General features: G+C 40.1%; 2 protein-coding genes across 3 annotated transcripts; one reads left to right on the forward strand and one right to left on the reverse strand.

Annotated features, from left to right (window-relative positions):
• Nucleotides 1-228: 228 nt before the first annotated feature.
• marchf2 (membrane-associated ring finger (C3HC4) 2) lies at nucleotides 229-9,367 on the forward strand. 2 transcript variants are annotated; one of them, XM_020080679.2, is made up of 5 exons: nucleotides 229-619; nucleotides 3,242-3,539; nucleotides 4,211-4,406; nucleotides 4,690-4,899; nucleotides 5,031-9,367. In XM_020080679.2, the coding sequence occupies exons 2-5, from the start codon at nucleotides 3,358-3,360 to the stop codon at nucleotides 5,187-5,189; spliced, it is 747 nt and encodes a 248-aa protein (XP_019936238.1). In that variant the 5' UTR covers nucleotides 229-619; nucleotides 3,242-3,357; the 3' UTR covers nucleotides 5,190-9,367. The 2 variants fall into 2 exon arrangements, with proteins under 2 accessions (XP_019936238.1, XP_019936237.1); XM_020080678.2 differs by having other exon boundaries at nucleotides 270-619; nucleotides 4,211-4,415.
• A 1,085-nt stretch (nucleotides 9,368-10,452) lies between these two features.
• On the reverse strand, nucleotides 10,453-13,878 carry LOC109625460 (ras-related protein Rab-11B-like). Its single transcript, XM_020080683.2, has 5 exons — nucleotides 13,718-13,878; nucleotides 12,127-12,322; nucleotides 11,838-12,031; nucleotides 11,668-11,748; nucleotides 10,453-11,197 (listed from the first exon to the last, which is right to left on the reverse strand). The coding sequence occupies exons 1-5, from the start codon at nucleotides 13,755-13,757 to the stop codon at nucleotides 11,052-11,054; spliced, it is 657 nt and encodes a 218-aa protein (XP_019936242.2). The 5' UTR covers nucleotides 13,758-13,878; the 3' UTR covers nucleotides 10,453-11,051.
• Nucleotides 13,879-15,591: the final 1,713 nt, after the last annotated feature.

Here is a 15,591-nt window from a genome sequence, read left to right on the forward strand (position 1 = left end):
ATTAATATTGCACAGACAAATTGCCTCTGATATTATTATTATTAAAATTATGATATTATTCTTAATATGGTGATATTATTCTTAACATGATGATATTATTATTAACATGGTGATATTGTTATTAACATGATGATATTATTATTAACATGGTGATATTGTTATTAACATGATGATATTATTATTATTGTTGACCTGCCTCTCAGTGAGGCAGCCCCTGGTGTGTTTTGGCCCCTCCCTCTGTAAAGCTGTTGTTATTCCCTGTGACGTTTGCAGTGGTGGGTCTGATCCTGGCCGACTGTCAGTGTCTCAGCGTCAGTGTCTGTGTGTCAGTGTCTCACAGTCTGTGTGCATGTGTTCTCTGCAGCAGTCAGACAGCTGGTGATGAGCCTGCTGTGTATTTAAAGCTCGGGGGGAAGCGGAAGTGTGGCCCGCTCCGTGTTATCAACCGAGAGAGCCGCTAGCTGTGTTAGCACGGAGCTGCACAGGGTTTCTAACATCACCCGGCGGACTGCTGTCACGCTCACTAACCACACACAGTGATATGAGACGAGGACACGGTGAGGGGACAGCGGGGCGGTGATGTCTGTCGAGGTGAAGCATCAGTGAGAAGACGACACGGGTGAGTGGAGCTGTGTTTCGGTTCTTACTTCCTCAGTTAGCAGCTCAGTGTGGCTAGTGGCAGCTAGCACACAGCACAGATGTGACAAGTGAACGCGTTTATATCCCGGGTGATGCGACCACATGTGGACAAACTCGAGCTGGTACAGCCTGTGCCATTCACCTGTAAATCTACAGCTCCGTTAGGCTCAGATCATTTCGGTTTTGCAGCATTTCGAGATATTGACGTGATACAACCCTCTGCGCCAGATGATAGTCTGATCCAAAGCGGTAACATCTGGCTGCTGCGCCAACAATAGCTGCTTTTAGTCGCAATGGAAGTGAGAATGTTTCTTTAATCTGTGAGCTGGGTCTATTTTTCCAGACACGTGTCCATCACTATATTCAGATGTAAGTCACATTCTCATGTGTTTGTGGAATTCGGGTCAAGTGTATGGAAATACTGTATACGAGTTGTTGAAGTTGTGTATTTACATTACATGCATCACAAGGTGTGAATACAATGACTTCAGATATGGTTCCCCCCCTTGTTTTTCTGGGTCAGGGATTGTACCTGTTAATTAAGTGTCTCCATTCAGTGATGTGCAGTCTTAACACTTTAACATCTGACCAGGGACCTGTGTAAGGTCAAGTTCAGGCCTTCAGGCTTAAAGTTCCTATAGATCACTTCACAATATAATTCAACTCAATATTTTTCAATTTGTTATCAACAGTGAAAGGTCTTAAAAAAGTATTTTAAAATGTTCTTTTCAATATAGAGCTGTGTTTTTTGAGTTATTTCTCAAAAAACTTTATTATTCAAATGTATTTTTAACATCGCCACCCAAAAACTGCAGAGGGGCTCTCCCAAATATTTTTAAAGTATCCCCTAGAGGGCCTACACTGCCTAACTCATTACTATAATGTTTTCTACTTACAATAATCTATGATGTTTGCATTCTATTGGTCTGGTATTCAGTATCTAAAGCATCCAAATGTACATTTAAAGATGTAAAATAAATGACGACAATGATGAAAATACTGAATGCAGTACACTAACTATTAACATAATGTTTTTTAACCATTTGAACCTATTATTTGTCCGTTCAGATGAATATTTTACCTGATTATCAAATCATCACAGCAAGGTTATAAAAACAGCTATGGAATGAAAATTCTTCTTTTCATTCTTCATCAGGAGGTTTAACAGACTAAAGGCACAAATCCCATAAATTAGCACCAGAATTTCTGCACCATCTGCCATGTTAAACCTCCTGTTTAAAAACACGCACAACAACAGCAGCGTTAAGTACAAAGGATCATATAAAGACTGGAGTAATGCAGCAACGTGTATTCAGAGAGTCGGGCCTAATGTGAACAACAACAACCCAGTGTTTACTCCTGACCAATACACTGGTTTGTTTATTACCATAAAAGTTAGTGTTCAACATTTCAAAGAAATACAGACTCAGGCTGTTTGTTTTATGTTTTATTATTATTCCTGCTGTGTTTAATATGTCAATACAATACACATTACACTTGGAGGAATATCCATTTGTAATGAATCTGTCACTGTACAGACAACACTATTTTTGCAGACAGTAAGATGAATTAACTACAGGCTGTAGAAAATTCTGTCGTCATTGAAGTTCTCTTATCATTAGTGAGGGGGAAGAGACAGCTGTTTATCAGTCTGCTGCACTCACTGACACACCAACACACTTGCTTTTATAATGGATTAGCAGACGCTTTGGGCCAATTGGCCCGACTCCGACTGGGCAGCTTTCTTTTAAATGACTGTAGATGTTCGGAGTTATTTCCACATGTCAGGTCACTTTCGGTGTATTAAGTCTTAGAGGAATTATGTCATAAAGCAATGTGAAGCAAGAACTGGACTGAATTGACAAAATCATAATATTTTCACACTAGTGTTAATATAATAATAATATGACTGCTGGTTTTGATTATCATTGCTTTCATACAGTATTTAGCTCAAGCAGAAGAGTCAAGCAGAATACAGTTTCACACAGGAATGGAGCATCGAGGACCAATCATAATATTGTTATGTTATTCTGTTATAGTTTGATATTAAGGCAGCGTGCAAATATCGTCTCACTTTAGCTTCTGTATTATATTATAATTTATTGCAATTTTATACCGTCACTGTTGTCCTGTAATATTATATTGTTCGTTGTATTGTCCAGTTGTGGGGATTTTTGTTTTTAAGTAAAAGTATTTAAGTAGCAATTCCATAGTGTAAAAATATGTATACATGTACTTAAGTACTCATTTTGCATTTTATCTCAAAATATGCTGTAACTGAATTGTAAATATTGATACATCATGTGTAAGGATCAGTTTAATGTTGTTCCTGGTGAAGGCTAATTTTAATTTTTCTAAATGCTGATAGCTCTAATAATGCATAATGATTTATTTGTTGATTATTATATTTATATTGACAACCAATCTATTAAGTAGTTAATAATTAAAGCTATGAAATAAGTGTATCACAGTCCATTGCTCTGAGGAAATTGCTAGTCAGGCTCATTTATCCCCAAATTCTTCTTGATAGTATAAAATAGTATAAAACAACACTGATTATATGAGAAAGCTGTTGACTCTGTCTGTTTTTCTCTGTTTATAGAAACAAACCTAACCCAAGCTGCAGGAGAGCAGAGTTTGTACGTTCTGCTCCCTCCTTCATCCCTCTCGTCTGACCCTCACCTCCATCTGGAGGGCCAGTATCAGGACAGCGTAACCATGACGACGGGTGGGTGTTGCCACCTTCCTGGCTCTCTGTGTGACTGTGCCAGCGGCACGGGTCTGTGGAAGAGCGTGGAGGAGTCAGGCAGTGACGGGTGCCAGGCGCTGTACGTCACCCAGGTCACGGCCATTGATGGACGGATGCTGTCGTCTGTGCTCAAACCCATGGCCTCACAGAGGTAAGACTGTCTGAGGTTGTTTGAAGAAGGGCTTGTAGCTGATGCTGGCATGTTGTCAAAATCTATTGTATCCACAAAACTTTTTTCCAAAAAGTATTTGGAACTAATGAACCGATGTATTTCTAATGTTAATTTCTTTTCCACTGTATTATCATGATGACGTCACTGCCAGCAAAATGAACTTCCTCGTGGTTAAAACATTACTTAGTCAAAGACGAAGAAGACAGTCCTGCGAGCCTCTTCCACTTCTTTGTCTCCTTCGTCTATTGTTTATATCCTGTCTCAGGTTCCTGCAATTAGTCCCAAACTAAACAAATAATGTTTTCACGCTGCAAACAAACCAAACCACGGTGCAGTGTGATCCGGACCAAGGCCTCCACTTTTGGTCAGACAAAAGTTGGTTTTAAGTTTTCTAGATTTAATCTAATTTTCAGGATGTAATGTTGTAAACAGTAATGATATTTTAGCACTACACAAAGATATATTTTGTGCTGTATCACACCTCCTGATTGATAAATGAGCTTAATGAGCCTAGACACAAACAGAGTTTTCGTTCTTCTCGCTCAGAGTAAGTAAATATACATTGATTAATTACCTGGTGTGGAGTTGACTCAGTGCTGTGATTGTATTTGCTTGAAAAGCTGTTTCAGATTTAGTTTTTTTTGCCACAGTGATGGTCCCATATGTCGTATCTGCCACGAAGGAGGCAACAGCGAGTGTCTCCTGTCCCCCTGTGACTGCACAGGCACCCTGGGGGCGGTGCACAAGAGCTGCCTGGAGAAGTGGCTGTCATCTTCCAACACCAGCTACTGTGAGCTCTGCCACACAGAGTTCAGCATCGAGCGCCGACCACGGCCTCTCACAGAGGTAACAAAGGTCAATGTCCTTTGCCTTGTCTGCATCAATCTTCCTTATTTCCCTTTTTATTCTCATTGGCTGAGCTGCCGTGTGAAAAGAATTGTGCTTATGTTAAATGTGAAGCAGCTTTTTTTCTACTTCTCATCTTTCTGCTTGCTTGCTTGCTGTTTTATAACAGTACGACTTTTCTGTTCTTGAATGACTGAAGATCTGTTTCTCCTTGTCTTCCTCCCTCTCTTTTTACCCGGATATATTCTCTCTCTATTTTCCTGTCCAATTCTAAATCCCACAGTGGCTGCGGGACCCCGGCCCTCGTAATGAGAAGAGGACGCTGTTCTGTGACATGATATGCTTCCTGTTTATCACACCACTGGCAGCCATTTCAGGCTGGCTGTGTCTGCGGGGCGCTCAGGACCACCTTCAGCTGGGGAGCTGGCTGCAGGCGGTCGGCCTCATCGCCCTCACCATCGCCCTCTTCACCATCTACGTTCTCTGGACCCTGGTAAATGAATTCACAAACATGGCTGTAGTATTACTGTCATGCAGCCAGTATTACCCTGAAAAGGTTTTAAAATACATGTCAATAACGAATGTCCTGTTCTTCCTCCTTTTCCTTCCTGGTTGTCTGTGCAGGTGTCGTTCCGCTACCACTGTCAGCTGTACTCTGAGTGGAGAAGAACAAATCAGAGAGTACGGTTGCTCATACCTGAAGCCAAGGAGTCTAACTCTTCCCAGCATTCTTTGCTCTCCAGTAAACTGATGAAGAAGCCTGCCAATGAGAGTATAGTATGAGACTGAGTGGGATTGGTCGATGGAAGAAGTGTCTTTTGTGAGTGTTGGGGCTTATTCTCAGTGCGTCATGCCTGCCAGACTTTTAACGAGCACTCGTGGGCCTTTTATTTGATCTTTTCCCTTTTATTTCCTTATCCCATCAGTCCCTATTTTTTCACATTTCCTTTTTTAATAAAACCTGTCCTTGTGTGGGTGTTGCACTGAGCACACTTAAATAGTCTGTCATTGACAGAGCTGATGCAAAGGCACTGAAGAATGGAACAGTACCAAAGCGAGCAGAGACATTAACAAAGACTTGTTCAGTCTTATGATCCACGATGTGATGGTTACTATAGCTAATAATGAAAGTAAAGTAAGGGATGGACCAAACTCACTTGTATAATGGACGTTCAAATGTTCTGCTTCAGAGAGTAAACTTTTCTATTCGTTGTTGTGCTGCAGCGATGAACATGTGTAACCTTTAGATTCATGTCACATCTGGGCATGCAATACATAGGAGCTATTTCAAGCAGTCATTGAAAAGCTCAGCTCTTTGATTTACTCACGTTTCACAGTACAGATGTTAGTACGCTGTCGGAAATCAGACTTTTTGGGTTTCGCACTTTTTGGCACGTTTCAGTGTTTTCTCTGCATCTGTTTTCATATCTCAGCTGAGAACGGATGGCAGCGCAACATTCGCAAAGCCAGAGATTGTGCAATAAAAACACTGTGGACTCCGAGGTCGCCACAGTACATAAAGAGACCTCCGCCAACATGGACAGTCATGCAACTACTGTCTATAATTATTTGGGGATTTTTCTTTTTTTTTTTTACTGTGTAATTAGTCTTTTTTAAACCAAGAAGAATGAACAGATTTACTATTCCTACTGAAGTAGGGTTTAACAATGTCCTCACAGAGGTTCTTGTATTATCAGCACTTAACAAGTAGGTCTTTATATTTATATAAATTGAGAAAACTCCCATCAATATGGCTTTTAGAGGAGCATTTCCACGAGCATTGTTTGGTGGCTGGTACTGTGTACTCAAACATCAGTATTGATGGCCTGTTGAAGTACTTTGAGCTCTTTGTTTAGATTTTGCTTTGTTTTTTATAAGAATTCATATTTCTATACGTGTGTAGTTTCCATGATCACAACAATCAGGGATATAGATGAAAAAAATCGTACGATTTCGTCACATCAGGTCATGTTTAACCATTGTTTCTGAAGTGGTGATTTTTAGTGCTATTGCCAATCTGACATAAACTTAACCCACCAACCATGACTGTGATCGGTGGACACATTATGCAAGCACCACAAAGGCCAAATCTGAGTAAACTTTGTTTTGTCTTTTCTTTGAAGCAGGCCACTAGATGCTCACATGCTCTTTTAAGTCCATTTGATCAAGGTTTTCACTGCATAGAGAATTGCGAGGCCGCCGCCTCTGTCAAATTTCATGCCGCCTCCACCTCCCGACAAAATTCTAGTACATTGGAAACTGCTGAAAGTCATCACGTTTGTCCGGGGCCAAATTCATCACTGAAAGAATTGCTTAGCTTCTGTATGACAGTCCCGGAACTTGAGGGAATGATCAGACACGTGTGTAAACTCAGACTGGGCAGAAAGGGCTGGATTCGGTTGGCAGTGCTGAATGATACACGTATGGTAGCTTAAATTACTGACGGAGCTGGTGAAAACTGTAAAGAATCACTGTTTTATGGTCCAAATATGTATGAAAAGACCCAAAATGAACATTATCAGCAGACTGGCTCCCTGAGTGTCTGCTCGGGCTTGTTACCCCCTGGTCTGACGGCTCAGTACCACCCCCACCTAATTTTCGGCCAGGAAAAACCCTGTTGATGGATGTTGTCTTCTTGAGGAGGTGTTACATTGTGATGTTACTGACCAGAACAGCTCGTTCTGGCTGTGATTGGGACGGCAGAGAGAATTCACTTCTCTCTCTTGTATATAGTTTGGTGCAGCTGTAAGTCAGGTCACTCAGAGTGGCTGATAACAGACCAGTCAGAGAAGATATTCTCTGATTTCAGAGGCAAAAAAAACCTGAAACCAGAGCCTGGTTTCCAGATTTCCACGTCATAATGTGGTCGACTTTGAAAGCATTTATTTCTTCATTCCATGTAATTTGGTTTATGAGGAGAAGGTTGATTAAACACAATGTGAATCATCCACAGGGTGAGAGGGTTAAAGGGGAAAACTCCAATAACATTTGTAAAACAATGTTAAAATGAAAATGATTCAGTCCATGGACCTGATGCAGGCCATAGACACTAACACATGGGCTTTAAGAAAACAACACAGCATCCTTTTAGAGGACATACAGGTGCTAAGCTCAGAGTTCAGTATTACTGTGTATGTCTTACAGGGTTTAGTTTCATTTATAGCTGCGCAATTCTGTTGGATGCAATTTAAAACATGCCTTAACACAGGAGGCATTGAGAGCAATGGGGCGAGCTTTAAATCTGTAATGGCTGTTATTGTTACAAGCTAAAGTTTAATTTAATTCAAAATAATCATTTGCTTTTGGATTTCATTTTGTCTTCAGTGCAGTGGCAGTTATAACTTTGTGACTTTGTTTAATTTTTGTTTTGATTAACATACTCTTATCATGCTTTTGCTTAATTTTGTTTTATAAAAGTCCTGTAGTCTGGATTTTATGCACATTTGCGTTGATAATGTCTTTAATTTAATGTATATGTATTTCTTTATTAACAATCAGGCTTGAACAATGTATTGAGTTAAACTGGTATGTGGTGGCATGGCAAAGTCACAGAGATGTTTTTAAAATGTCAATTCAGAGTGAATTTTGGTTCGTGGCTGTCTATAAGCATCCGTAGGTTTTTCCTCCTGCACTGTGATGGCTGTCAAGCACTTTGTGTTCTGAAATTTCAGTACAAGTTAAGTGGATCTTTGTGGCTGTTGTGCAGCGTCACTGGAGCGCAGTGCGTCACAGTGGTGGTGTTTGATGGGAAATTGACCAGATCTGTTTGTTATGTGACACTACCAGTCACTTGTAGCTGTTATTTCTAGAGCTCCCCTTATTGGGGAGTAAAAAATTTCAAATCATGATATACCAGCTGATTTAAAAAAAAATGTGGCAATGATTCCTGAGATGTTGTCAAAACATTTTGACAAAGAAAGGTGACTGAGGCTTGATATTCTACAGTTTGAGTATAAACTTTAATATGAATAACAATAAATTAAAAGAAAACTACCGATACAACCAAATATACGGATCTTAAAGAAAATAAATCTAATTTGTCACATTAACGTTAAACGTGAATACTCATCTTTTCTGCATTGTTTATTCTTGAAAATAAAAGCTTAATACAACAAACAAAGCTGATACTGATATGTTCTTGAAAGGCACATAACGGCGGGTCATCCAACAAATGGGTCTGGCTCTAGTTATTTCCCTGCCCTGGCTTCACCAGACTAACATCACCCTTTGGAACATTGAGCTGATGGTGTGGTGTCCCACATTCTGCCCCAGTTAATCTTTTGTTTGGGTTTTTAATTGATCGAAGGATTATATCCTGCAATACTCCGATGCACCCGGGGCCTTGCCTGCTTTACAAGCTTATGAGTCATTTGATCATCCGTGTTTACTGTTTGTCATAAACAAGGCTTTGCTTCAGGCATTAGGGTCGACTGGGGCACTGATTCACGGCAAAGAGGTGATGATTTAAAATAGCTTAAAAACAAGAAACTGGATTTTAATGTAGATCGATGGTGTTTTCTGTTTTGAAAGTTTCCCTCAAATTATGCAGAACTGTCCCTCCTTCAAATACCTGTCTGTTCATGTCAGAGTTATCAGAGCTCCTCATCTCTCCAAAGAGTTTCATAACACATTAACCATGATGCAATTGTTTCTTTATATAGATTCCACAGCTCAAACTCACAAAGGGATTTTAAATCGTTTATAACTCAAACAAACATGCAGATGTTTCTAATGTTGTTTTATGATATGACATTTGTGTAATATTTTAATTCTACATGTCTTTTTTTGGAGGGTGGAGATGTTAATGTTTGTATCATTTGTTGCAGTTCAGTATTCACACTTGCCAATAATATGCTGTTTATGGTGTGCTGTGGAAAAAAAGAAAGATGTCTTCACTTAACCCTGGTACCTGCAATCAGCCAAGAATTATTTGCAAAGCAAATAAAAATGATGAAAAATGATGGGTGAAAATGAACTTGTGCATTTTGTTTTCTAGTAGTTCTTTGCTCTGTGGTTGTATTTTCATGTGAAGACCTCTGTGTGGCAGAGTGTGGTTTATCTTTTACGCTATAGTGTAGACTGTGATTTTTATGATACAGCTGTTTACAGATCATCGTCTCAGCCCAGTGAGGATGAGACATCATTAGTGTAAGTCTGTTTTTGACCACAGCTCTATGAGGCCATTAATCCTGATAGAAAAACAACTGCTGATATCAAGTTTTGCTAGATCCATGGAGAGTCACAGAATCTCCTCGTACGATCCGCTGCATTTAGCAGACATAAGCAGCTTAGTTTAGAAAAACACTATTTCATGTTGGTCTCTTCGCTCCATGAAGGAAAAACCTTCCAAAAATCCTGGAATGTTTCCAGTGGCTCTGGTGATAAACGAGGATAAGATCAGCCTCTCTACCTCACTAGTTTACCCTCAGATATGGAGGATACACACTGTACCATAACCTTGAGCCGAGTACCCTGATGTAGACTGTGGAATTACTTGCACAGGTCCCATGTTATCAAGACATCTTGTCTTATCTTATTTACTAAAATGCTGAAATCAGCTTGACAGAGGTTCTACTGAATCACAGTAAGGTAACATAGTATAAAATATTCCAAATATTCCCGACTTACAAACTGTCGCAACCATTGTCGGGCAATTTTGGGTTCAGTGTCTTGCTTAAGGACACTGAATGCAGACTAGAGGTGCAGGGGATTTAACCAGCAACCCTCTTGGTGGTGGACAATCCTCTCTATTTCCTGAATCAGAGCTGCCTCCAAAGTGTAATCCAATTCTTATAACTGATGCATTAGCAGGCAAGCAGCGTTTTAATGTTGTCAATGTCAAGCTTATTTCTCCTAATTTATTCTTGTAGTATTGGTGTGTTTAATCTAACACTGCAGCATATTACAAAAACAGATCACATTTTAAATCTTGACCTAAAAAGTAACCACTACTAAACTGAACTACCATACTAATTTCTGAATAAAGTGGAATAAAAATGGAAATTCTGCAAAATAGAGGTGCTCAAAATATTCCAAATACACAAAATTTGTACTCCAGTACTTTTATTGTAAATTTTTTTACAGTTCTTACACTGAAAGTAAAGCTATGACAAATCAAGCCAAGTATTCTTCAATAAATACTTCATGAGGATGTTTTTGGCATGACAACTTAACCAATGTAAGAAGAGAGTAAGAACCACACTGTCAAAAGGCATAATACTGCTTCACCAGGTTGAAGTAACTGCCTATGGTTTATTTACACAGCACCATCTAGTGGTATCCATTGAAATGAGTGTCACAACCTCCCTGTGCATGACGGTGAGTCGGTAGAGTTCAAACAACCTCAGGAATCTCTAAGACAGCGACGCCCGCCTCTTCCCTGCATCACAGGAACCTTCACATTAATTCCAGGAACAGTTCGACTGACCAAGTGACATAAAGGCTTCTTGTTTTCTTTCATGGCAGAAGAGAAGAGCAATGGGTGAGTTCAAAAGTATGACACAAAACAGAATGAAAGAAAGAAATATACAGTGATATAGGAGTCAGCTGTGAGCAGAGCTCCAGTGATAGAAAGTGCTCAGGTGATGTGATGTCAGCGTGGATGTGGAGTAGAGGATGAGTGCCATTGGATTGTGGGATTGAGGGTCACAGGCTCTGGCAGCACTGGAGTTTGTCGCCCTTCTGCCCGTCAGTGGTCGGTGGGACGCTTATGTCCACCACATTGTTGCCTGGAGACTCATCATGAGCAGATCTGTCCGCTATCTGCTTCTGTGACACAATGCGATAGATTTCTGCAGTGGGAAAAGCAAGGAAAAGATTCATATTATGATGCATTTCATTTGTTTATACTTGTTAAAACTCATCCCACAAGTGTACATCCCATTAGAAGTAAAATACAGAAGAATGGTTAAACATTAACCTAAGTGTTCTGCTTGTTGAATGTTGAATGAGTTCTTAGATTGAAAGTCAACTCTATGGTAGAGAGACTACATTCTCCTGAGAATTACATTAAGTATAGAAGTACACAAAAAGGAAGTGATGGTAACTAATATTACAATGAGATAGAATAACACACCTTCAGCATACCATATTATCAGGGGTGGAGAGAGCACTACAATGTGTTACTAATGTAAAAGTAATTACTGTGAAGAAATCTCACTTGCATACAAGTAAAGTACCTAATTAATATGCAACACTGATCTTTAGGGATTGTTCTAGGTGCATTACATGATTTACTGCACTGACTCTTTGGTTTTTCTACCTGTTAAAATGTTCTTGAAGGCTTCTTCTACATTTGTAGAGTCCAACGCTGACGTCTCAATGAATGACAGAGTGTTCTTTTCTAATGTGGGAAGAGAAGAAATGTTTAGTTTCAACATGTAACCAAGTGACTCCTCTTTCTTTATAACTTCAGGACTTGGTGTGATTTACCTGCGAAGGCTCGGGCCTCATCAGTGGGCACGGCCCTGAGGTGGCGGAGGTCGCTCTTGTTTCCAACCAGCATGATGACGATGTTGTTGTCAGCGTGGTCCCTGAGCTCCTTCAGCCAGCGTTCAACATTCTCATACGTCAGGTGTTTGGCAATGTCGTAAACCAGAAGAGCCCCGACTGCTCCCCGGTAATACCTGGTTACAGCATAAAAACAGAGAAGTATATCAACTCTATTGGTTTTCCCCACAGTAAACACTTGTTTACTCGCATATAAAAAACACAAACTCACGCTGAGGTGATTGCTCTGTAGCGTTCCTGCCCAGCTGTGTCCCAGATCTGAGCCTTTATCGTCTTGCCGTCCACCTGGATGCTGCGGGTGGCAAACTCCACCCCGATGGTGCTCTTGCTCTCCAGGTTGAACTCATTTCTTGTGAACCGGGAGAGCAGGTTACTCTTCCCCACTCCAGAGTCTCCAATTAGTACAACTACAACAACAAAAAGAAAAGAAATTTAAAGGAAAATGTGTCTCACAGAATTCAATAATTCCAGCAGTTATTGTGCGATCATGTGGAGCACATTTTACTCAGCCCATATTCACCAGCAAATGCCTCATGTATTACTACTACAGCTGATCCTCCACTTAAGAGTTAACATTAACTGACATCAATGTACCAGATTGAGCTCATTTATAACACTGATACTAACAGTTACACAAAATGTTTCAAACAACTATGATGATATAATGCACAGTGGGTAGACAGGTTGCCTTTCATTAATTGCCTCCTTAGTCAAAGCTCTGACTTGAGTTGCAATCTTCTATCTTCGCAGACTTTGCCCTGAGACGTGCAGGGAGAAGCTGCCAAAAAAACCTCTCTGGGAAATCTGACTCAGCGGCTTTTCAAGGCCTCTTGTTCCTCTGCTATTGTTACAGGTCGCCAGTATCTTCCACTGAGTTACTGCAGCCACGGTAGAGCTGAGCCTCTTTTTCTGCTGGGCTTAAAAACTGCATTTACAAGACAGATGTGACAAAGCTTATGAAAGTTAAAATCCCAGTGGTTGATCATTGGCTGGAGGTAAATTAATCTTCTCCCAATAACTGCAGAGCTTAATCTCATACAGGTTGTAAATCAGTGGTAAGAGCTTTTATCTTTTCAGATCTAACCCTTCAGAGCAGGACAACTTAAATCAGGTTCCATCATCTGAGTTTGACAGCAGGTGAGTGTTGGAATATAATAACACAATAACAAGCTGAGCACTAATCAGGAAATGTGCCTGAATAAACTTAGAGAAGTGAGCAACATTTGTCAGGGAAATGAACTCAAGGTGTGACTGGACCATGTGAATAATGACAGTCACAGATCAGTGCGTAAAAGAGGAAACATGCTCTGAGGTTGATCCTCTGAACAGGCGCTTCACCAGAACACTCAAACTGAGTTTCCTCTTCGTGGAGGAGTGAGTTTCTGCCCTCAGGTGACCGGCTCACATCCCGAACTTTCACCTCTTCCCCGCTCGATGACAAAGTTATTGTAAGAGACACAGCTCCACCCGTTAGATTAGCTGCTAGCATGCAGGGCTAACTCTCCGCACGTCCTCCTCAATGTGAAACACATGTAGCCAAACACAGCGTTAGCAGCACAGTTTGAACACACGCAGATAACGGCGGCTGTAGACCTCATGTTGAATTAAATACGTTTATTAGAAAAACCGAGTCGGGAGCGGTTAGCTAGCGGCTAGCGACAGTTAGCTGCCACCACCAGCTGATGTTATCGAGACCACTGACGTTGACGCAGCTACCGTTGGCATGCTAGCCCGAGCTTAGCTACCGCTCAGCTCGCTATGATAAAGGAAGGTTATTTACAAGCGGATTCGGTGTCTCCCACCTTTAAACAGGAAATCATACTCGTCGTCTCTGTTGCCCATGGTCAGATGTGATCACCTCGCCGAGGCTGCGCTGAGAGAAAACACTCCCCTGGCACAACCAGGCAGCTGCGCCAAGATGACAGGAGACAATACGCACATAGCGTAGGAAGAGCACGTGACTCCCCGGTACGTACGCTACGTAGCTGCAGGTACAGGAAGTTACAGAGGAATAATCCATAGTAATGATGTGACATGGCCATTGACATATCTGTATTTAGATGTTCATAATACTGTGTAAGAGATGAGTGTTTTGATTAATCCATGTCCAGGCTCAAGAGCTGAGAGAGCTGAATAAGTGACTTTCACATTTTCATCACACACTATATTCTCTACCTGTAATCCAACCCAGGCATAGCTCAGGACGCTGATAGGTTCTGCATTACTTTGGTTTGAATGTGTGCATGACTGTGTGTGGGAGCTGACCTTGCATCCTCAGTGAAACTGGCAAAAACACTGACATACAAGTGTTGCAGTAAGGAAAGCAGCTGTTAAAAGCCAGCTATCAGTAAAAGACATTTTACTTGAGAGTTTAACAAACATTTAGGCACCCCGATGCAATTATGTTGCAAAGAATCAGAATAGCTGCTCTACATCTCTACATGCTATGGAAAGAAAGTTCCCTTTTGCAAAATATAATGTGTACAAAGAATGTTTTTAATTCTTTATTTGCCTGCCCCCTGAACCCTTAGTAGGCACAAGCAGCTGTCTGTGTTGTCACAAACAACAGAAAGCTACTTACAATAAGTTAAATTTGCAGCTCTCTAAAATATCTGAACTCTATACTAAAGGTAATAAAGGTACAATTAAGACTGTATTAGTTTTAGTTAGGTGTAAACTCACAAGTGAGTTAATTTAGTCTGACAAGTCCATTTGCAGAACCAGCAGAGGGGGCCATCATCATGCTTAGCTCCCACTCGCTGAAGTCCTCTCACTTATTCACTAGCATATGAACAATTCACCTGTCCTGTTAAAATATGAAATACAGCAGTTAGCATCTAGACCATGATCCTGTAATGTTCTGCTTTTCTTTATCATTCGCATCCAGTACACCACCACTGCCCTGTGACATTCCAGCTGTATAAAGCAGCCGATGTTTTCCCACTGAAACAAGGAAGTGACATTATCACGTGATGTTATAAAATCTGACCCTTCCCTAATATTCTGAATAAAGGTTGACAGTAAATGACAAGCTTATCTAATTTATAACTTTACTGTTCAGCCACAACACCTTTGAGTTTAGATCACAACACAAGTACAATCACAACCACACCTTGTATGATGTGATATTATACTTTTACCAGATAAAAATACCTTGCTGCAAATTAATTACTCAAAGGCTTTTGTTGACAGACTTAGTCACTGTATAAGGTAATAATGTAGCTATAATAATATGATAATAATATAGAACAGACCCAGTAGCTATATAAGCTTGTAATATAAAATACACCCAGTAGCTATATTAGCTAATGATGTAAAATAGTCTCAGTAGGAATATAAGCTAATTATGTTAATAGTCTCAGTCACTATAAAAGCTAAAAAAAATGGACTCATGTGAGCTAATAATATAAAATAGACTAATGTGCTATATAAGTAAATAATGTAAAATGGACTGTGTAGCTATAAAAGCTAATTAAACAGACTCAGGTGCTATATAATCTAATTATATAAAATGAACTCAGGTTCTGTATAATCAAATGATATAAAATGAAATCAGGTTTTGTATAAGCTTGATAAAATTAGTGTTTTCTTTTTATATTCTGAACATTTATTTTCACTGCTCGGGTTCTTTTTTTTATTATTTGCAATAGCAATAAGTACAAAGTTACACTCCTTT

Source organism: Paralichthys olivaceus, chromosome 3, assembly GCF_024713975.1.
Source record: "Paralichthys olivaceus isolate ysfri-2021 chromosome 3, ASM2471397v2, whole genome shotgun sequence".
Taxonomy (NCBI): Eukaryota; Metazoa; Chordata; class Actinopteri; order Pleuronectiformes; family Paralichthyidae; genus Paralichthys; species Paralichthys olivaceus.

Bases quoted from the DNA above. Each gene is read 5' to 3' on its own strand.
- marchf2 (XM_020080678.2), top strand. From the start codon at position 3,358: ATGACGACGGGTGGGTGTTGCCACCTTCCTGGCTCTCTGTGTGACTGT. The intron at 3,540-4,210 runs GTAAGACTGTCT...TTTTTGCCACAG, and splicing joins AAACCCATGGCCTCACAGAG to TGATGGTCCCATATGTCGTA. The intron at 4,900-5,030 runs GTAAATGAATTC...TTGTCTGTGCAG, and splicing joins TCTACGTTCTCTGGACCCTG to GTGTCGTTCCGCTACCACTG.
- LOC109625460 (XM_020080683.2), bottom strand. From the start codon at position 13,757: ATGGGCAACAGAGACGACGAGTATGATTTCCTGTTTAAAG. The intron at 12,323-13,717 runs GTGGGAGACACC...TTGTTGTTGTAG, and splicing joins GTATGATTTCCTGTTTAAAG to TTGTACTAATTGGAGACTCT. The intron at 12,032-12,126 runs GTGAGTTTGTGT...TGCTGTAACCAG, and splicing joins TACAGAGCAATCACCTCAGC to GTATTACCGGGGAGCAGTCG.